The sequence below is a fragment of the Vanacampus margaritifer genome, chromosome 13 (assembly GCF_051991255.1).
Source record: "Vanacampus margaritifer isolate UIUO_Vmar chromosome 13, RoL_Vmar_1.0, whole genome shotgun sequence".
Taxonomy (NCBI): Eukaryota; Metazoa; Chordata; class Actinopteri; order Syngnathiformes; family Syngnathidae; genus Vanacampus; species Vanacampus margaritifer.
In genome coordinates this window covers 8,688,975-8,712,661 of record NC_135444.1, presented here as the reverse complement: position 1 = coordinate 8,712,661, position 23,687 = coordinate 8,688,975, and the positions used below count along the sequence as shown (strand labels likewise).

The window sequence follows — 23,687 nt, the reverse complement described above, 5'->3', positions numbered from 1 at the left end:
GCAGCAAAGTTGCAGCACTGAAACCTTTCTGCACATCCATGCACATACACACACACACACACACACACACACGCACACACACACACACATACACACGCACACACACACACACACACACACACACACACACGCACACACACACTCACACACACAAGCACACCACTCAAAGGGGACAGTCTTTGTTTGATCCACTGTGAGGTTTATCTCCTAAACCCAAATGTCAACACTTACTGTTGACACACTTGGTTTCCTCCAACAATCCAGCGCCGTGCACAGTCAAAGGCCTGCGAAAGGAGCAAGTAAAAGTAGTTGACCTGGGGCAGAAATGAAAGTCAAAAGGAATATGAACAAATTATACGGATCTCACGCAACACAGCATCTGCAAATGTAAACAAGTGTGTGCACCGAATTTCAAAACTTGAGTCCAAAGTTTGAGTGTTTTTTTTTAATCACTGCAATTTATTTTGCTCTTTTATGTCACTTTTTTTTCTACTTCAAAATACAAAATAACACAAAGTAGGCCTATACGCACCTTTTGCATTGTTATATTTAACATTTAATAAAAAGTGCATAGATATATTTCAACTCATGTGTTCCCCAATATCTTTCACCTCAGCACCCGGAGAGGGACTCCCTCAATCCTGCAGGTTAATCATTCCAGAGAAGGTCTTATCTAATAGCCCTACATGGAACCCCACCCCCTTCTTTTAACCATTTTTTCTACTTGCAAACTTGCCGAAATTAGTTGAATGTGGGGGGGGGGGGGGAATATATATAATGTCGAATTTGTGAAGTTGGGAAATGTAGTTTATAAATTAAATATACCGTTCTTAAAGCACATAGCCTACAGGGAAAAAATGAATTAGCACAATTACTGAAATGGCAATACAGTACACAATACATAATCATATTGGGGGGGGGGATTATATAACAGAGGAATGTTTCCCCCATCAAAATAGAATTTTAGGGTTCATCGCGATCAGACTATTGCAAGTTATTTGCTCTTGTGGACACATGTTATTAAGGCAGATAACGTCATCAATGGAAAATAACGTCCATGCTAATCACACTCAAACCAGAATTAATCAAGACAGGGAAGCACGTTAATTTAAAATGAGCAGTTTTTGTTTTTTTAACATGTTTGACATGAAAAGAAAGAAAGAAAGAAAAAAAGAAAGAAAGAGAAAGATGCACATAAAAAAAGTGTGCATGAGAGTTTTACTTAATCTACACAATTCGTAAATGTGGAGGACGTGCACGTGCTTGTTCACATCCAAGTCATGAAATCCACCGCGAATGGTGTTGGAGAGGAGCTGAGATTTTGGAGAGACGAACCCGGTGCCTTCCATGCGATGTGTCCTGGTCCACTTGCCTGATTGGACCAGGGATAAATGACGTCAGACGGCCGCACGAGTCCTGGATCAGAGGGAGGGGAGCAAACAAGGCAGCGAGGAGGAGGAAGAGGAGGAAGAGAGGTTTCCACATCTCAGGCAGTCGGGCTTGACGCGCCGAGTCTGATTTTTACGCACAGGAGAGCGCGCAGATTTTGTTCTAAAGTCTTCAAGTCATTTCCACTAACTGTAGTAGTTTATCGCGCCTGCAACACATTTGGAGCCGACACAAGAAAACTTATTTGGTGTTTTAATCCACGTTTTGTCCGCTGTAGTGACACATTTCCTTGCTCAGTGCGCAACTGTGACTCGTTTTTTTTTCTTTCTTTTTTTTTTTTTGGGGTGGCAAAATGATGTTTTGACATTTACACTTGCGGTCCATTTGCCAAGGACGACAGTCAACATTAACGCGCGCCTGGCCTAAGATATAGCTGTGCAAAACGTCAGTCATAGCTGGAGAGAGACGTGCGGGCCACTTTGACGAAGAAGTGCGCCCAAGTGTCTCCCACCGTCAGGGTGTCCCCTGCTCGCGTCCGAGTGTCCCGCTGAGCTGAGGCCGGCGGCGCTGACATGCTGCCCAAAGTCGAGACTGACTCGCTGGGACTTTCTCGATCGTATGGGGAACAAGGACACATGCCAAGAAACGTGCAAGGTAAGAGCGGACACACCTCTCACTTGAGACAGAAAGTCAAGCTTTATTATTCGGCACAACAAACGACGGTGATTATTTGTAGCCTACGAGGTATTTGGTGGCTGTCAAACTGGCTTGCAGAGCATTCTGTTGCATATTATGGTCTCTCCCCGCGAGTCGGAATTGAATAAAAAATCGAATATTTGAATTGGGTTAACTTTGTGGCTTTCGATCCCGACACTGATCAATTGAAGTCATGCTTAGTGGACGTGTGTCCTGACGCCGAGCGCGTAAAAACTGCATGTCCAAACTGCCGAAACAATATGTGTAAGTCTTCTTTGACTTAAATTAACATGCAAAATAAACACATATGTATCACTATCCCTCTCAAAACATAGTAACACGGTATGCTACGTGTTTGTTTTAATCTCATATTTAAAATGTATAATTTTGTGATATCAGATTACACAAATTCATTTCTATTTTCAGTTTAGGCTATAGCAGGAAAAAAATGTTACAAAGTGGTAGGCTATTTAAATATTCTTAAGGGCCATTCTGACATTACCAAAGCTGTTATTGCTAAATGAACAATATTGCAGTAATTAATTTTATGTTTTTAAATTCCACTGCATACATGTCTGTGTTAAAGTTGTTTTGTTTTTTAATCCATGTAACATATGCAACATATACAATTTTAAACATTTTATAAATATTTTTGCGAGATAATTTACTCGATCCTTTTTACAAATTGTTCCAGTTATACGTAAATTGCTGTGTGGAGAAAAACAAAAATAACCCGAGGTGGCGACATTTTTGTAACTGCGTCACCTGTCAAGATAAAATTCGAACCTCTAATTCCACTTTTGTTATTCCGCGCCCATCTAAGCGGGCAGTCAATTAGCCCGCGCGTGTTTATGAGATGTTGATAACAGAGTCAAGACAAGTCAAGTAAAAGAGTGGCTTGTTAGGGGAACACTTATCTGTTTTTACACACACAGTAAAACATGGTAGCTCGGGACACTTTATTTATTTTTATATTTTTTTTGAAGCGTTTAATTATTTTTGCAAATGGCACACATTTTTGAGTCATTCTTCAGTAAGAGGCCAACATTTGGAAAGGAGAAATATGTAGGTAAAGTAGTCTTTATTTTCAAAATTCAAACATGTGCATTTTTATTTTCTTTATAGAAAATTGGTATAAAGCAACACAACAGCTCGCTATACCTTCAACCATTTTTCAATAATTGAATGCATGCATGTCTCATATACTCCATAATTGCAGCCTCTTTCCGAATAATGTAAAGTGTGTTTAATGTCACAAAACGTGTGAATATATTGCACAAATGAGAGAAGGCCCTGCAGTTTATTTATTTATTTGGAAAGCATTTTCTTTTATTATTCAATTTTCAGCCTGGATCCAAAATAACGGAGTGGCACAGAGCAACTTGTTGCTCGGATCCATATCGGAATGCAACTGCCCCGGAAATTATTATCATTTTAATTAAAAAGTTAGTAGACTGGCAAAATTATTCGTGCGGAGGCCTCAACGGAAAAAAAATGAACAACAATAAAAACATTTTTAAAAAAACAAACAAACTTTTTTCTCCGTTTGATCCCGGCTGGCGGCTGCTTTTATGATTAGGACTTTTTTTTTCAACTGTAAATGCAGTCTGGCTCGTTTTATTTATTTATTTATTTTTGCTGAGCGATGCAACACTTTTAATAAATGAAAAAAAAATAACGGAATAACCAGGTATATAGTAAAATAAAATAAAAGCAAATTTTAATGTCAGTAATTTATAGGGCCTGTGCCATTTTGTGGAATAATAGCGCTACAGGACTTCAAAATACGATTCTGCAGAACAGACGCGAGAAAGCAAGCATGTGAAATAAAAAATAATAATAATAAAGAAGCCTTTAGCATCGTGTTTGTTGGAAAGGGGAAAATCATGTTGGTTGTTTGCTGGCCTGCAGTGATGCGCGCTTGTATGTGCGTGCGCGCGTGTTAGTGTGTGAGTGTCTTCATTTGTCTGTGGGCGGCAACATGTTCTCCTTCATTCCTTTAACGCTAATATCTCTCTGTCCCCCAGTGAGTTTGACATGGATGCATTGCATATTTATGAGACTCACTTTCATACTTTTACTCTGATTTGCAACGTGTAGGAATCATACCACATCATTTACAGCGTCTGTTTGTGTTTTTACCCTTCAAAATAAACGTCCCCCTACTTGAATCCGTGCAGCATTGTGACTGTCCTGTCCTCTCTGTCGCAGTTCCGCAACTAAAAATGATGGACTACTCATATGACGAAGACCTGGACGAGATGTGCCCCGTGTGTGGAGACAAGGTTTCAGGCTACCACTACGGACTCCTCACCTGTGAGAGCTGCAAGGTTATTGGACATTTTCTGCCTCTTAAGTGTGTGTTTGTGTGTGTGGAGTCCTTATGGATATTAACATCCGTGATGCATTTTCATACATTCGGTTTTGGTTTTACGATAAGTACAATATTCGAGCTTTATCGCAGTTTGAAACGTAAATTCAACTGAATTTGAAAACTTAAACTTACTGTTCGTATCATGGTTATTTGAGAAAATTCCATCACTTTTAATGGGAATCCTGACTTTGTATTTCGATAGCTAGCAGTAGCTAGCTAGCCAGCTAGCTTTTTCCAACACACCTTTCTCATAATTAATTTTGTATTTTATTATTTTTTATTTGTTTAAATTTTTACTAACAGAAGTGAAATTTAACAATAGAGAAAGAATTGCCACGCATAATAATTTTAAAACGAGTGGTTGTGGAACAACACCAACAAGTGTTAATACACATGATTCTGTCACACAAGGTAACAAACATATTGCACTCAAGGTCACAACATTTGGTACACTGGCATAACTTCATTAGTTCCAATATAAGGGCTGTATCTTATATTCTTTACAAAATATTGTAAGGGTTTATTATTGTGATTGTATGCCTTGTATCAATCCAGAGCTGTTTCTAATATTTTGACCCCCACGTGGACCGCTCCAATAACACAAAAAAAAGTACAAGAGCAGCTTTACAACACTGCAAAGACAGCACAATGATGTAAAGTTGATATCTCTCTATCAAACAAAAGAGAGCATTATTACCTTCTTAAAGGCATCACTTTCATAAAGCTTTTGTTTGAATATGAGTTGCACCCACAGTATGTTGTGGTAAGCCTGCAAATGTTTATTTGTCTACTTTGTGTGTGTGGAACTCATCACAAGTTCATTAAGAGCCCAGTGACGGTGTGTGAATGGAAAAGGCTTCCCCATACAAATGTGCCTGCAAAGTAAACGGTTTTGACTTTGAGCTCCATCAGCAGGCTTTTTGTGCCATTTCCTCATACTGTGTTAAAAATATATATACTGTATTTAAAAACAGTATTGATGCAGTGGCATCACATTTCTTGCCTATGTGGTCATTATTTAAAGCAGATGTTATAGATTGGATCCCGCATTGTAACCTTGAGATGCTATAAGCACTTGCTTGCAAGGAGACGTCAGTGGCATCTGTGCAGCTTCTCATCCTCAAACACACCCTCACGCCTTTTTACTCCCGATTGTGTGTGCGTGTGTGTGCCTGCAGGCTGCATATGAAGAGATGCTTTAATGAAGCACCGTCTATCCTTGATGAAACATTAATAATATTGATATTTACCTCCAACCACTCATTGATTCACTCAATAAAGCGGCCACCCTGATTGTTAATGGCAGCCCCGTAATTGTCAGGCTGATGTATCAGTTTGCTGTCAGTTTTTGAAACATACAGTAGGCATATATTATAAGCTTCTTTTTTTGCTTTGTCTGGTGACATTCAAGAGTAGAGTAAACAGACTCAGACTGCCTGAAACTTCAACCTCTGTAAGGAGTCAGTCAAAAGGTCAGGGGTCAAGGTGCAGAATCAGCACGAGTAAAGCAAACGAAATTCAAATATATTATAGATAGGTGCAACTCCAAAGTGACCATTTGAAAAGTAAATACAACTGAATTTGAAAATGTAAAATTTTGACTGTTTGTACTTGAAGGCTACTCTAGATAGATAGATAGATAGATAGATGTTACTATATTCACACCAATTTTTAACTAAAAGAAACCTTTAAACATGTTTTCCATCCAGATATTTTTAAATTGAGTGATTTTTCAAATGTTTGGTTTCATGTATAATATATATTTTTTATGTTTTATTTTTCGCCCTCACCCCACTTTATGTTTTATTTAATGATGCAGATTGTCAATTAAATTTGTGTTTGGCGAAATATTGACAACAGCAGTCTCTATTAATTTATTTTATTTTGTGGGGAAAAAGCAGGTTTACACCGCATATACTCCTGCTAGATTATGGATCGAGAATACATTACCGACTCCCATCCTTCCTCCGTTTGATTTTCATTGCTTCTGCCAATAATTAATTCCATGTTGCAGTCAGGAACTATATTATCCCGGAACTGGGAATTATGTAAATGTATTGGATTTGTGTGTGTGTGTGTGTTCGTGTGCTTAAATCTTTTAAAAAGTTTAAAGTTGGTTTCCCTCAAAAGTTGAAAGGAAGTTATCAGAAATTGTTTTTATCCCCAGACAACTTCATACACAAATATGTGATATGTGGATTTATTTTAAACAATAGCTTAATTATTATTATTTTTTTTTAAGTTGCCATACAAGCACCATATATTCAACTTTTTTGATTAACCGTGTCACATAGCTGCACAGCTTGTGTGTGTGTGTGTGTGTGTGTACATTCAGGCAGCATGCGTGTGAATGGGTGCATTACCATCACACGGATGGGGTCAAACGGGTTGACATGTTAATTGGTTCCCTCCACAGGGTTTCTTCAAGCGCACGGTCCAGAACAACAAGCGCTACACATGCATCGAGAACCAGAGTTGCCAGATTGACAAGACCCAGAGGAAGCGTTGCCCCTACTGCCGCTTCCAAAAGTGCCTCACTGTCGGCATGAAGCTGGAAGGTAAAGCAATACTGTTAAAAATTACAAACAAATTACGACATTTCAGATGCCAAAATGTTGAGAAAATGTTTTTGCTGGTCTTTTGCTCGTGTCATTCAGCATCTCTTGTGTGTGTGTCTGTTCAAAAGCTTACATACATGACTAAACATTTCTATCTGCATAAGATAAACATTGTCTTTGCAAAAGGATGTTCGACACGTAACGTTATTTTGGAGCTCAACAAGTTGCTGTGCAGATATGAAGCATAAAAGCATTGACACGACAGATCAGGCTGATTCAGACATATTCCAACAGTTAGGCCTTTTTTACATTGCATGACCAGTACTCTATTTATTTTACAAATCCATTTATGTACTTCACTTTGCTCATTATGTTGCTTTTATGAGAATAGCACTCCATAAAAAGTCAACTAGAAATTGTGCACATCTGCAGGAGTGAAAAAGCAAAAGCAGGCAACATTCTTTGCTTAAGCATCATATAGTTTTCAAGATATGATGCCTGTTTGCAATTACTGATGCAGAAAAGTGGAAGGAAAAAATTATTGCATGGAGCGGCTCAAGCTCAAGTAGGAGGCTTGACTGCCTCTGGATGTCCACATAGGTGTTTTATAAACTTTTAGCGTTCTTATGAAATGACAATCTCGTCATTTTCCATTAAATCACAGCTGAATGCTTTATAGCAGAACCCATTCATGCTTTGGCTTGAAATGTATTCTTCCATGATCATTTTCAATGTGAATGTTTTTTAGTCCAAATTGAGATATCCACAAAAAGTGTGTTACACAAGTTGAGTATCTCCTTTGACAATAAAATTGTCTGCAATTTTATTTTTTTTTTTTTAAACACTGCAAAGTCTTCCCTCCTTCCATCCAGTGTGTTGAAAACTAGCAATGCTTATTAGTATTTTAGATGGAGGTCAGAGGGAGTTTGGGGGTATCTGGTAGCTGCTGGACACTTAATACTTGCCACACAGGGAATTAAAAAAAACACCAAACTTGGCAAGAGTGTGAGAATGGTAATGATGATACTTTTGGCCAGGAAGTTTGAGGCCTCTTTGTTTAATTTGAATGCAACTCAAAAGCGCGCTCAAACACGGCTAACGTTGAATAGTGACAGGATGGCAGGGCAAATATTCCTCCTTTTCAACCATAATATTACAAATCAATTATTGTTTAGTTTTACTCTGAAATCACTTTCTGGAGTATATGTTGGCCTAGAGGTCACGTTATAATGATTGTAAAACAAGAATGCAATTATTTAGCAGTATATTACATTCTTGTCAAATGTACAGGGTAAAAATGACAAGAAGGGTGTGGTAAAAAAGCAAAACAACCAAGTGCTTAAGCAAAAATTTTTCCAGAGGCTTTTCCCTTCTTCCCTGCATGTGAGGTGTAATTAATCGCTCTTAATCGTGAATGGCCGCTGGGCAGTATGTCCCAGCCTGCCATTTTCCAGCTGACGTGGGCGCGCGGCTGGCTGTGTTTGGTTTGTTGGCAGTAACTTTCAGCTCGGGGGCACGATAGGCCCTCCAGCATTCTGTCAAGACCCGAGAGCTCCAGTGGGCGACTCCTGACACAACCAGTAAAGCCCCCCTCCACAGGAAGACTGACACCCCTTGCCACAAACACACACACACCCACACACACACAAACAACACGTACACACCTCCTTATCAAATACATAAATTCATGAAGAGGTCAATGGTGTTGACACGGCCACAGGCGAGATCGTGAAGGTGCCATTGGAAAAAAACAGCAATAGTGAAAGAGAAAAGACTGTTTGAATTCATGCTTATTTCATGGCATGACACAGCAGCAATATGTGAAACGTGCAAACCAACTGCGTGAGAGCTTATTTTCATTAGCTAATGTTTGTTGATTTTCTAGCAGTTAGGACAGTTTGTCATTTCCACTTGGGAAATCTGTGTATCATTCAAGACAGTCAAAATTGTCATCCTCATGTTGGTGTGCAATTTTAAGAGGTTTGTGTAATATAAAGAGAGGAAAACATTTTAGTACTACTACAATTACTAGTTGTAGTAGTAGAAGTTAAGTAGTGGTCATAATTTCAGAATTTTAGAATTGGAAAAAAAAGACATGAGAAGTGTCTGGGAGATATTTTCTGCTTGTGTCAGCATTTTTGAAATGGGCAAAACAAAAATAATCATGTCAATGCAATACAACTTGAGAGCAGGGGTGTCAAACTCATGTTAGCTCAGGGGCCACATGGAGGAAAATATATTACCAAGTGGACTGGATCGGTAAAATAATGGTATATAACTTAAAAACAAGCAGACAATTATACGCAGATTTTCGCTATTTGTGGGCCAGTCCTAGATTACGGAGCTCAACTGTAATCATATTGTTCCAAAAAATGGAACGCGGCAACACTTTGCATGTATGAGTTCCGGATGTGTTAAATCTACCTGTTTTGCATATACTGTATATTGTTCCCAGAATGCATTGTGTGGCGCAGTTTATGAAGTTATAAGGGCGTTAATCCTTGTCATATGTATTCGTATTACCAGTAATTGAATTTGTGTCATATTTAACACATTTATGTGGGTCTATGAGTTTTTAAAAAGTTTTTTAAATAAACCGTAACTTTAGGTTGTGTGTAAAATAATGACATTCAGGACGATTCCATGTATAAATTGGATTGCGCAATTGAGGCCTGCTTGTGAAATTACCAATTTATATGTTTTGAATGTGGCCGGCTGATTAATTGGTCTGACATTACAGATTTCTTTTTACTTTACAAAATCGTCTCGTGGGCCGGATTAAACCCCTTTGCGGGTCTAATCCGTCACCCCTGCTTTGGTGCTTTCTGAAGGAAATTTGGAGCCAATCACAAGAAGGAGTCATGCCATATGACAAAACAGAGGATTAACTGAGCATTTCCATTGTCTTGGTCCGCATAGAATGAAAATTGGTGGTTTCTTCTTTAAATGCAATCGTACACAATCTTACAATTTGCTTCTTTTTTTTTTTTACAGTTGCTGGCTTCCCTGGTCCGAGTGAAATATTTTTTTGTATAACTCTTCTTGTTTTATTTGCACTTGTGCTTTCCCAAAACCATCAGAGCCAGCTAAAGCGCAAAACCCTCTTTTAAATATCAATCACTATTACACCACAGCTTCTGTTTAGAATTTTAATTAATCGGGCCCATGGTCTTAGGGCACTAATAATTGGAGTTGTCGTGGCTGTTGGCAGCCCAGTCTACCCCAGTATGACAAGACACACCTTTTCTTAGGTGGTTGTTATAAATAATTCCTTTGAGAATCGTTATTCATTTATTTTTTTAACGATGTTGGACTACATGCTCAAAAGAATACATACTGCACACATGACAATGGAGATGAGCTGCTTCCTATAGAACCACATGAACACGCCGCTCTGCTAACACGTGTGCACTGTGGCATATCAGCCAGTTGAAACATTGGTAGAAAGAAGCTAAGAATCCAGCAAGGTTTCAAGCCATTAACACTGGAGCTGATGAAGCGTGTTACATCTGAGTATCCCCCCACTGGTGGGATACCCTAGAAGGTACCTTGATTATACGCTTCAGTGACTTGCCTAATGTCTCCTTCACTTAGGGGGTCGCCCCAAAGATGCAGTGTGGCTATGAGCTGTTTCGGCAGGTTCATAATTGAAGCTAATTAACCTTGAAGACCTGTTTCTTTCTTTGGAGCCTGAAGAGCGTATTACATTTAGTCAAAGAAATGTAAACATATGCCCAGCAGCCAAAACATTGAGGCTAAGGTTTTGTTTTTGTTGCCTTTTTATTAGAATTTTCATTTGTAGAAGTGTGCAAAAATTCCTCAATCTGATTTCAGCTAAACTTTGAGGCGCGGACATTCATCAAAAAGGAAAAATAAAAATGTTGATGTGGTTCCAGAAAAAGGTGGGACTGTATCAAACTGTTAAACAAGAACATATTTTTGGTAACTTCCCATAATTTGACAGTAAAAAAAAAATCCTGGGTACCTGGGTATCCAGGAACTTGTCCAATTTGGTGCCGATCCAAATGACAACCGTCAGTTAGTGTTTGGCCTTGGCAACAACATACTCTACTGGGTGCCATTGTATTTTACCAACATGTTTATAATTGAGGTGGTTGTTCGCGGTGTAGAATGGCTACAATTAGGTCACCTTGTTTACACAAGATGGTAACATTAGGAACATTGCTCTCATGATGCAGTGCAGTTATACAACTGCAACAGTAGAGATTTTGGAACACCTCACTGGTTGAAAGTTTACATTAAAACTATATTATTATTATTATAATTATTATTATTATTATTAAAGTAGAATTTCTGATAGTGCGCCTGTATTTCATCTAATGACATTGATGGTCTGTGAGTTTATTTACCGCATGCAAACGTGTCACAAGACGTTCTTGTGAATTTGTAGCACCGGCAACAGAATGCTTGTCTATACCTATTTCCCTTTTTATTTTTTATCCCGTCCCATTCTGCCTCCACATTGATCCGTCTACAGACTCCTGCTACCTGCGCTGTAAAGCTAGGCAGCTGTCCCATTACTTATGCATAGGTATCATAGGTATTCATGTGTGCGCACAGGATAGGGCACATCCGGAGCAGAGGCCGAGGCCCCGACATGACAAACAGGGTGTCAGCACGGCTCTGCAGGAACCATTAATATGCTGGCGACCGACAGGGATCCTCACCTGCGTGCACTTAATATTCCTGTATATTAAACAACCATAAATCAGAGGACATAAGCACTGAGGTGTGTGCTTGTGTGTGTGTGTGTGTGTGTGTGTGTGTGTGAAAAAGAGGCATTGTGTATGGGAAAGAAAAGAATGTCTGTAAAAAAAAAAGGATATATATATATATATATACACACACACACATATATATATATATATATATATATATATATATATATATATATATATATATATATATATATATATATATATATATATATATATATATATATTATATATATGTGCAACAGCGTGACTACAGGAAGCAAATATATATATTTTTTTTTTAAAGTATAAGAAACACAAAAGCACAGAATTAAAAGTAGGGATGCTCAATACAACTTTTTTTCATACCAATACTGATACCAAGTACCGATACCACTAGTACTTTTAGTGCAAAAAACTGATGAAAAATCCCTAATCCTTATTCTCCTGATGCATCCCTGCAAAAAGGTTACATGAGTGCCATTTGTCTGGGCCAGCTATAAGTTTATTGGCTCATTAATTGCAACATTGTGGAGAAATCATTAATACTTTTAATTGGCCCGATGAATGATTAAAATTTGTCACAAACCCAGATTTCGTTTGAATGTAAAGTCAATATTTTACAAGAATGAATGGTTTTGATAATCCTTGCATATGCAAGTTAAATTCCAGTGAGGCTGTGTCAGTGGCACTACGTATGCATTACAAACCCTTTGAGGTGTCAAGTCTTCATGGTCCTATCTATGTCTGTGATCAAGACAAGTGTATTGCAATGTGTCAGTGTGTGTGTGTGTGTGATAGATCCTATCGTTCAAATCAGTGACAGATACTTTTCTAACGGAGGTCATTAAAATCACTCCCAAGGCAGCTTTGGAGTGCATGTAAAGGGGGTGTGGAGGGAGGTTATGGAGGGGGTTCGTCCTTTCCAGTGCTCCACACACACTCAGTAGTCCTCAAGTGTTCTTTTACAAATCTATTAAGACATTGTGAGCTGTGGTGGACCAGGGCCAAGTCACCATGGTATCCCAGGAATCAAAATCTAAAAGGGAGGCCAAGAGCTTAAAATACTACAGATGGCCGATTACTGTATCGCAGTGAGGTTTTCTGTTGTTTAGTCCTCGATATCTATTAGCACGTTGCACGGGGGTCTGAGTAAAGGGTGATTAAATATGAATAATTAACTCCCACGCCCCCCAACTGGGAGGCAGCAGAGCAGCTTTGCGATGGTGGCAGCCAGCCAGATCACACATGGCCCCCGTAGCAGTCCGATGTGTAACCATCTCATTCATTAGACATACCAACAGCACGCACACGGTGTGATCATCGCCACGGGATCCTGCATGAAGATGATAGGGCATGGGGGAGAACCCCCATGCAAATTGTCAGCATTTAGTTTTGTCTGTCCAGGCCAGTTTTTAAGCTTTTATCTGTCATTAATTAGTCAGAGGCCTTTAAAAAGATTTCTCTGTGTCTGCTTGTCTATATTTTATTTGTATTTTCACGCAGGGAGGTTTGTGTCTTTGGTCAATGAGTAACTTCACTATCTGTTCGACCCGTGGGCTTTAAGAGTAAACAATGTCAAGTGTAATCACCGCAGAAAAACCTTTGTCCTACATAGACATTACAATTATTGACTTCACTTCTATAGCATCTGTTGACCAATTATTTTTCACATTATTACCGCACGGAAGTCTGCAATCAAATTGGAGGTTTTCACAAACACAAGCATTATTGGTTCGACACTTTAGGCCTTATTTTTATTCCTAGCGCAAGTCTAGCAAAAAGCACAGTACAGCTGTGCACATGGATAGAGATTTCTTTCTTTTTCTGATTTCATAGACTTTGCACAGGTCAAATTGGCCATAATGGAGTGTTTGCGTCATTGTGCACCGTTGTGAGATGATATAAAGCCTTTTGACAGCCAGTCGTAGCAGCATCCCACATTTGCCTTAAAAATCATTATTATTAGTCGACAGCGCATGTGACGTGGGCAGTTGGAGACCTACTTGCTCTCACGAACATGCGTTCATGTGTGACACCCCACTTGCCTGTGCCTCAGTCAAATCCACCAAAATCGTGTTACACCACTTGCACTATTTGTTAGACCTGGTTTTACCGGGTCTAAAATCTTCTTCTTTTTTTCACTCCAAAAACAGCAGCAGAACCTGCCATAACATTTGAAGTTAAAGTACCACTGATTGTCACACCCACCTAAGTGGGCCAAAATTCTTTCTCCGCATTTGACCCATCCCCTGAGGGAGCGGTGAGCAGCAGCAGGTGCCGCACTCAGAAATAATTTGGTGATCTAACCCCCTTATTCCAACCCTTAAAGCTGAGTGTCAAGCAAGGAGGCAAATGGGTCCCATGTTTATAGTTTTTGGTATGACCCGGCCGGGGGACTGAATCCACAACTTCTCAGTCTCAGGGCGGACACTCTACCACTAGGTCACTGAGCTTAACAACAAAAACATGATATTTTGGGGGTTATGGTTAGGACAATACAATTTATTACCAAAATGCACCGGTTTTATACTGATTACATTTACTTCATCTGAAAAAAATTGAATTAATATGATGCTCATATATTAGCAACAAAGTAGAGGTAATAATATTTTTACCCCTTTCTGTCTCCTGGTCATTCTGTTTTTCTTCCAGCTGTACGAGCAGATCGTATGCGAGGAGGACGCAACAAGTTTGGCCCAATGTACAAACGTGACCGGGCCCTCAAGCAACAGAAGAAGGCACTGATCCGAGCGAACGGCCTGAAAATCGAGGCCATGACCCAGGTGATGCAGGCTGTCCCTACTGACCTCACCATCTCATCAGCCATTCAGAACATTCACTCGGCAGCCTCCAAGGGCCTGCCACTGAGCCATCATGCTGGCCACCACACCAGTCACCACCATCACCACCACCATCACGCCACCGCCTTGCCCCCAACAGACTATGACCGCAGCCCTTTCGTCACTTCACCCGTCAGCATGGCAATGCCACCGCATGCCGGCAGCTTGCAAGGCTACCAAACAGCCTACGGACACTTCCAAGGCACACGCACCATTAAGTCTGAGTACCCAGACCCGTACACCAGTTCTCCTGAGTCCATCATGGGCTACGCCTACGTTGATGCCTATCAGTCGGGCTCGCCACCCAGTTTCCCCCACCTGATCGTAGAGCTGCTCAAGTGTGAACCGGACGAGCCTCAGATTCAAGCGAAGATCCTGGCCTACCTGCAGCAGGAGCAGGCCAGCCGGGGCAAGCACGAAAAGCTCAACACTTTTGGCCTCATGTGCAAGATGGCTGACCAGACGCTCTTCTCCATCGTGGAGTGGGCTCGCAGCAGCATCTTCTTCCGGGAACTCAAGGTGGGTGCGCATGCTCTCAGTGTCAAGATTTATTTGGAAAATTGTCTTCTTGATAGTTTAGTTCAGGGGTGGGCAACTCTGGTACTCCTCCTTTCGATGTGTCCCTCCTCCTACACATCTGATTCAAATGATCAGCTCATGAGCAAGCCCTGCAGAAGCCAGATAACATTCCTGATTATTTTAATTACAGTAGATGTGTCGGAGGGGGGGAAGTATGTGCCTGCTTTAGATATTTCCCTCCAACATACCTGAATCAAATGATCAGTGAGCTTAGTCAAATGATCAGCTCATCAGCAAGCTTTGAAGAAGCCTAATAACGATCCTGATCATATGAATCAGGCGTGTTAGAGGAGGGAAATACCTTAAACAGGCTGGATTGGGGCTCTTGAAGACCGGACTTGGACATGCCTGATCTAAAACTAGCAACAAAGTCCACGGACATTCATTCAATCACTCGATGCAAGACATGTCTTTAATCTGCCTCTCATATGCACTGGTTCAACACCAGTCTTCACAGGGCTATGGATGCACGCTGTCCTAATAACTGATCAGCAATTCAGCAGCCACTCATATTTTCCTCTAACATGACACATTTTGGCTATGGGCTGCGATAACTCGAGGTCCTTTTTCATAGGGTGGTAGTCTGGGTGATTTTTCTGCCCATGAGTGATTCCTCTGATCTGACTGTGCACGCTCCGTGTGATGTATCACTGGTTAGCATATTGACTGAAGAGTCAGAGGAGTTACAATAACAGCAAATGTGATCTGAAAGCAGATCAAGACTGACTTGATCCCCATGCGGTACTCTCTTTGTACCTTCAGGCACATGACTTGTTCCTGGCATGGTGCCCACAAAGGTACTACTTTTCTACCATTGGACACTTGATTTTGGCAACATACCAGCATTTTTTTGGCAATGGAAATATCCACTAACAGACGTCTTTTTTTAATTTTTATTATTCCTTAGTGTAAATTGTATTTTAAGGGACATCCTTTGACTCTGCCACAGAAATATTCCCATTTCTGACAGTGAGTCCATTGGTTGACAAACCACACACATACAGAGTCGGATTCATCTCATCAAAAACAGTGACAAATGAAAAACTCAAGTTTTTTCTAACGGGAAGAAACCTTGATAGGATCAATACTCTCTCACTCGAGCCTAACCTTGTAGTGTAACAAACATAATGTGAGTCATTTGTCTGCATTAACTTATGATGATGATGATGATGATGATGACGATGATGATGATGTTGATGATGATGATGATTACGTTACACATAGCAGTCGGTTGTGTTATTACTGTCATTACCAGAGGTGGCACTCTGTCAATGACGGAAGGTTGTTGATCCATCAAAGACGGACACCCATTTTGTTGACGATTAACGATTGATGGGAATCTTAGAAAAATTGATGGACTAAGCATTGCCGGAAGTGGGTTTTCATCTGTGATCAATTACCGGGTCAAAACTAATCGATGGGCATTCTGTCAATGACGGAATTCCCATTTTTCTAACGAATGACGGAAACATTGAAAGACGCCTATTTTGCTGAGGATTGACAAATGGCAGATTGATGAATGCAATTTGGTTGGGGTTGAAAAATCGACGGATAGATGATGACGGAAGGTTGTCCCGACTGTTGACGATTGACAAATGAAGGATGCTCAAAATTCATTGACGTGCCCACCTCTGGTCATTATTGCATTCATGAGCAGACAAATAATTCTTAAATTTCTCCATTAATGGGCTAGCTGTGCCCAAGCTTTTACTATGCTACAAACTCTCACCTATAAGACTTTTTTGGCATACTAATGCATGGAGAATATGCTGCCTGCTAGGAGCTTTGCCCATTGGTACAATGCAATGCATATTAAAAGTCACTTAAAAATATCACAGAAGCATTTGACGCCTTGTGCAAGCCATTGAATTGGGTTAAAAGTGATTTATGTCTGTATAATTGTTGGAGTAACCACTGTGAATGAACCACAGCATTATCGTTCCAGCTACCCATACTGAACCAGAGAAACTCCAGTTTGAAAATGTCAGACAAGATCTCTAAACATTTGATCACCAAATGTATTAATACTTATGTGGTTGACATAATGTCAATGAGGGTACAAACCTAATGAACATATTTTCCAAGGCCGTAATCTAACAAAGAGCCCAAAGGAAGATTTCAAGTGCATGCACCATTATGGTTTTATTTTCCTTCTGAATACAGGTTAATATTTTAAGCGGCATGAGCTTGGGTTTGATCAATCTGCGCTTCACCTCTTTTACGTACTTCTTTTGTTGCAACCTTTTGTCTGGCATAGCACATTGCCAAGGGCTCAGATGCATATTAATGGAAAGGGGGACGTCGTAAAATTACCTCCACATATTGAATGTAATTTTATTTTCAGATGGCAAATAATACATGTAATAAATTCTTTGTTTCATATAAAAGGGAGCCAATTACAAAGTCCTTGAAAGCACATGTTGACATTTACCACACTGTGTGTCACGGCTATTGACATTTTTGGGGATTTGCATTTGCATTCAGCTGGGATCCTCACTAATTCACTCACACACACTTACACACACAGGCTAATCACAGGGTGTGGCTGCTGCTAATCATCGTGTACTTTTTGTCCATTAATTTTGAATGGTCATTTTGTGCCTCTATTTGCCATACACTTGTCCTAATTCAATTAGTACAACCATTTGTGTCTGTCGCTGCCTGATTAGCTGCAGAATGTAATGTCTTTATATTCCTCTAATGACAACCATATTACTGGAGCTCGATAGCAAACGAGCAAGGTGCCTGTTACAAAAGTAGAGAATGATGAGCTCAATAGGGGACAATCCTGTTCTGAGCATATCCCCACCCCCTCCCAACTACCCTTCCACTAACAGCCTCGCTTGAATTATTTGGGATAGGTGGGATAATTTAGCTGATATGGACAATCCTACTCAAATAACACATTTTCAAAAGAGCCATCTAAATAATGACAAATAATGTGCATGCTTACCACACAGTGCACAAGCTCCAGCTTTAAAAGATTAATAAGTAATTGAGAATATTTCAGTGTCAATGGTGGTGAACCTCAATTTACACAACGGTTGGAGCACTGTTATTGTTGTCTGAGGGCCCATTGTTTTTGGTTAGCACTTTGTGTTTGCTATTTTTGAGATCTCTGTTAAATTTTACAGATTAGCTTACATTTATGTTTAATTTGCTTTTGATTATGTGACATGAGAGTGCTTAAGTGTATTTAATGACGCAGTTTCACACTATTTACATTGATACTGTACCTCGCCTCACTTGCTCGATCACATGTATCAAACTCAAGCCCTGGGGGTCAGATCATATTCATATGTCATAGTTATTATTATGATGAAACATTTATATAATTTCACAGTCATTACGGCCCTCCGGGGAAAACCGTAACTGCAATGTTGCCGCGAAAAAAATAAGCTTGACACCCCTAAACATTTAAATGAACTTGGGTGTGGGTCCTATTCAATTTGTGTATTAACAAAATATAGAGAAAGGTGTTTACACTTGTCATTTACAGTAGTGAGTTTTGATGAAGCTAACTTTAAAAAGTGTGTTCAAAATTTGACGTGCATTAGAATCCAACTTTGCTCATGTGCTTGTATAATGAATGTGAGATTAGGCTGTAATCATAAAGACAGGAAGAATAGAATTAAAAGTTTGTCTCAGGAATAGCTGGCATGAAGCTGTAGATAACTATACACTTTCATATCTCTCTCTCTCTCTCCCCCCCTCTCTCTCTCGCTACTCACTCTCTCTCACACACACAGACTGCACTAGCACATTAAGCTCTCACTATTATTAGCACAGTAAGAACAAAAGAATTTCTTTGGTAATCGAGCCAAGCTCAGGGGGTGTGTACGAGATGTCTGCCAAAACAAGTGTTTAAAGATTTAGTTTCCGTTAAGTTTACCTCTGTCACGGGACTCGGACACATTTAGCGGGGCCTTTTGAAGATGCCTGTCCTTTTCTGTTGCAGTGTGGCATGCTGCCTCTTCTCTTTCTGGTAAGCCTTAAGATGGGCTCTTCCCAAATGACAAATGTAACATACCAACTACAAACAGAGTAGCAGTGTTTCTCAGCCTTTTTTGAGACAATGTGCTCATTTTACAGCATAAAAATTTCATAGCATGCCTTCAACATCATGGTCACAACAATAGCATGTAGATATAGCTACTTCATTTATTTGTCCTAAAATAATTCAGATGTTTTGAAGATAATTTTGAGCATTAATTCTAATTTTGATTTTGTTTTACTCATCTCTCATAGTAACTTAAAGAGGCCCCACAAGACTCTTCGTAACTGATCTTCTGCTCCACTCTCCTCAATTGTGCGAGCATTATGGGATGGCCCACAACTAACACAATGAAAGAGAGAATCTAGCAGGGAGATGGGGACTGTTGATGATTCATTTGTTTACATTTCACCTTCCTAAGCAATTCCCTTTTCAACACACCTCCCTGCTACCCCTTTCCTCTCCACACCTTTTAATAAAGAGGACGGGTGTCTCATTTTGGAACCACGAGAACTTCTGTGTGCTTCGTCAACACACACAAGCCAGCAAATAATTACTGGAAAACTGAACATTCTTATAGAAATGATCTATTCATCATTTTCACATCTGCTTATTCATTTTGCAGATTTCGCTGAAGAACCTTGTCATGTCTTCATTTGTAATAGTCTTGGCATCTTAATTATCTTGTCTCTGAGTTAAATGGATATATATATATATATATCAGACTAATGATGACATAACTAATTCAGTAGCATACCACAAATTCTGTTGTGTTAAATGCGGTGTAACTTTATTCATGGAGTATATTTAGTCCATCAAACTGATCGAAGCAGAAGAGGTATGACAACCTGTATCATTTCCAAATGTGACTTCACTGTTTGTTTTAGTCATTTAGGGATAGTATTTGATGGATCCAGACTCTTAGTTTTCTATTTCTTTCTTTTTTTGTGTGTCTGCGTGCAGCAGGAATTGCAAAAGCAGAGTGGAGGCCCATTAAGTTGAGGAGGAACTGTATTAGAAGTCTGGTTCCCTGGGAAAGCTCCCAGCTGAGATGAGGCAGCCATATTGGATAAACAGATGGCCAGGGAGAGGAGAGAACAGGCAAAGAGGTGAAACAAAGAGGGGAGATGAGAGAGGACGCAAATAGACAAGGAATGCAGAGACAATGAAGAAAAGGAGAAGAGGAAAGGGAAAAAAGGAGTGGAAATTTCAAAAATAATAAGCTCTAAAGGCTTGAGGTATGAACTTAAGGCATATCTATACAGTGACTCCTCAAACACACATGACCAGATTCAAAGCCTTATGCTGCAATGTCATTCTTGTCACAGAGAGGTCAACAATACAGCCCCCCCTTCCCACCCATGTCCTGACAAACTGCGAGCATGATGGGGTTGGTGGCCATGTGCATTTGGCAGAGATTTGTAACTGTGGCCCTGCTCCACTGCATTTGAATTATTATTCTGCATGATACACATCCCCCCCATATCCCCTCCCAACACTCACTTTACACTAGCCACTATGGTTTAAAAAAAATCTAATGAAGCAAAGTGAGAAAGGTACAAGGAGCTGCAAGATGGGAACATGACAGAAAAGTATGTCAGATTTAAGCAGTAAAGTGAGTGAATGAGTGAGGAAGAAAGACGAAGTGAACAATTTAGGTGGAGAGATTTGGTGATAGAGAGATATGGTGATAAAGATGAGCGAAGTAGAAAAAAAAGGATGAGCAGGGGATAGGGAAGGAGATGTAGAGGTGGAGAAATTATGGGAAGGCACTGTCAGAGAAGGCTTGGATGAGAGGAAGAGGGAAATGAGGAAGAGAGGAAGGCGGCGACCAAGGGCAGAAGGAGGAGGAGAGGGAGCGTGGTGAAGGACAGCAGGGGGGTGAAAAGACGATCAGTAGGTGGGGTTCAATAGGGGGGTGTCAAAAAGGTGGGGGGGACAGGTGGAAGGTTAATGGGCCTGGAGCGACTCCACCAGACGCTCATGTGCTTGATATACGGCGGCGGGGACGGGCGCGGGGCGTAGGCTTTCAAAGATATATTATTTCATTTGAGGAGCAGCACCATTCGGGCCGACAACCCCCCTCCACCACCAGCCTCCACAACAACCTAGCATTTGTCCAATGATAGATGGCAGGCCCCCTCGCTAGTGCAACAGACACATGAACACTTTTGTACAGTATCTCACCAGTACACACAAACACACACACACTAAGCTGAGGAAAGTTGTCTAAATCGCCACTGAATTTCAAGATTTTTGTTCGTCTCTCACCCAGCTTACTCCCCCTCGGCTATCCGTCTTTATCACTGGCTGCTTGTAGTTTGTAGCACTCCATGTGGGCTGCTATTTTAGTGGTAACAATATCTGTTTGATCAGACACGCTGGGAAGGAGCGGGAGTTTGAACTTACTGTATATAGGAGGAAGTTTGTGTGTGTGTGAGGGGGGGCACTCCATTCATAAATAGTAGACCACCAGGCAGGAGATCAAGCTCACTTTTTCATAAATACTGTAAAACTGACCAGATTTTTTAAATGCAAAACTGAGACACTACATTTTAGTTAAAAATCAAATATACAATAAATTATCACCAGCAATTATTTATAACAAATTTAATCGCTAGTCAATCAGGTTGTGTTATTACTTTGACTAATGCTAAATGCTATGAGAGTTCAATAGCTGAAAATAAGACAATGCACTCACCATTAAAGGTTAAAGTACCACTGATTGTCACGCCCATCTAAGTGGGGTGAAATTCGTTCTCCGCATTTGACCCATGCACTGAGGGAACAATGAGCAGCAGCAGGGGTTTGCGCTCGGGGATTAATTTGGTGATTTTATGATTCAAACATTTTTGCACTACATACCTGGTTAGATAAAGGAATTTGGTGACGGTCCTGCATTATAAAATGAGAAATATTAGGCCAGTAGGGCTACATTTCCCATGATTCTTAGAAACCGAAAATGAAAGAAGTTCTAGTTCCGGTATGATGAAAACACACCTGCTAGAGATTAAACGGTTAAATTCCTATTTAATTGGTTTATCATCAACATCAAACAATTGGCTTGCTTACAAAAAAAAAGAACGGGAGGCCGGGAAGAGACCTGCGTAAAATTGGGACAAAACAATGGGACTGGCTCAAAAAGTGACTATGTCGGGTTTAAACCAGGACGCCTGGTCACCCTATGTTAAACAAGCCTTGATGTCTCAGTATCAGTACAAACAGGAGTACGTGGATTGAAGGATTTGTTTTGAGGAAGCAGTACTCGGACCTAGTAGAGGGCTACAGGTGGATTCTGAATGCATCCATGCCGTTCCCAGAAGAGGAAGCACATATATGTGTGTGTATGCAACAGGACAAGATGACAATTGCAGCCATGTGTTGTACCTGATGTCCTCAGGGCTTTCAGTGCCCACAGTGTCTTAGATGTTCTTAAGTGTGGACAACCCAAAAGTGAACTTCCTCCTCGGTTCCCTTGATGGTTGTAGACTTAGCTTTAAGACACAGCCTTCCTAAATACTGTAATGGTCCCGTAGGTCCAACCACATGGGATTGCTGGGGTCCGGAAGGAAGAGTAGGGAACTTGTTAAAAGGAAAGATTTAGGTTGTTCCCTCCCAGAGGACACAACAGGAGGTTAGCATGAGCAAAGTCTGCTCATCTACTTGTTGCTTTGATGAAGGATGAAAGTCAGTCATTAAAAGTATACAGACGTTGGCTAAATGACTAAACCTACCTCAAAAGCATTTTCTTTCTCATCATCTTTCACATTTATGTACTTGAGTTTTTTTGTTCTTTCAATGACATGTAACTGACAGTACTCCACTTAAGAGCAGGTGCAGAGTGAACATATCCGCTGAATATGTCTTGAAAATGTGTGGCTTTAACAGACAGTTTTAATTGAAACTGTCAGAGATATTAATTCATTAGATATTGAAAACTAAGTCATTGTGGTTATCATTTACAATGGTGGAGAACTGCAGTGTATAATTTTCAATATCGATTACCTCATTGATACATACCATACCATACCTCACAATTAAAAAAACAATAATAATTAATGTAGCTACTCGGGCTGTGCACAAATCAGCAATGACTTGCACTGAGATGCGAATTAGACATTAAAAACAAATGCCGGATCAGAACTTTTGGATTTGAGCGAAAATTTATCATAGCATTTTGTCGTGTGTAATGCGTGTGACAGTCATGTTTTGCGCATGTATGGGAATGTTTAGCCGGCTAATGAGCATTATATTGGACTGTTAAATATTCAGTCCATAAAGCCCATCTAGTCTTTGTCGTTACTTCGCTGTTGGCCTCTGACGCCATCCGAGCATGAGGGGAATTTACGAACTTAGATGTTAGAGTTGAGAGACAAATCCTCACAAGTTATCTATGCCGTTGGCCAGTGTAGGACATAGAATCCTGGAGGTTAAAATAAATTATTTTAAACTAAAAAGGAAAACTTTCCCATAGGTTGCGTTAGCGCATCGGCCCCATACAGTCTTGGTACATACACTCCGATATGTTTTCAAAACAAT

General features: G+C 40.2%; 1 protein-coding gene across 1 annotated transcript in view; it reads left to right on the top strand.

Annotated features, from left to right (window-relative positions):
- Positions 1 to 1,491: 1,491 nt before the first annotated feature.
- The window catches only part of nr5a2 (nuclear receptor subfamily 5, group A, member 2), a 64,807-nt gene continuing 42,611 nt past the window's right edge, over positions 1,492 to 23,687 (top strand). The window contains exons 1-4 of the mRNA XM_077584593.1: positions 1,492 to 2,043; positions 4,297 to 4,415; positions 6,876 to 7,017; positions 14,388 to 15,094. Of these exons, the coding sequence (XP_077440719.1) occupies positions 1,962 to 2,043; positions 4,297 to 4,415; positions 6,876 to 7,017; positions 14,388 to 15,094 (1,050 nt within the window). The 5' untranslated portion in view covers positions 1,492 to 1,961. The remainder of the gene's footprint in view (positions 2,044 to 4,296; positions 4,416 to 6,875; positions 7,018 to 14,387; positions 15,095 to 23,687) is intronic.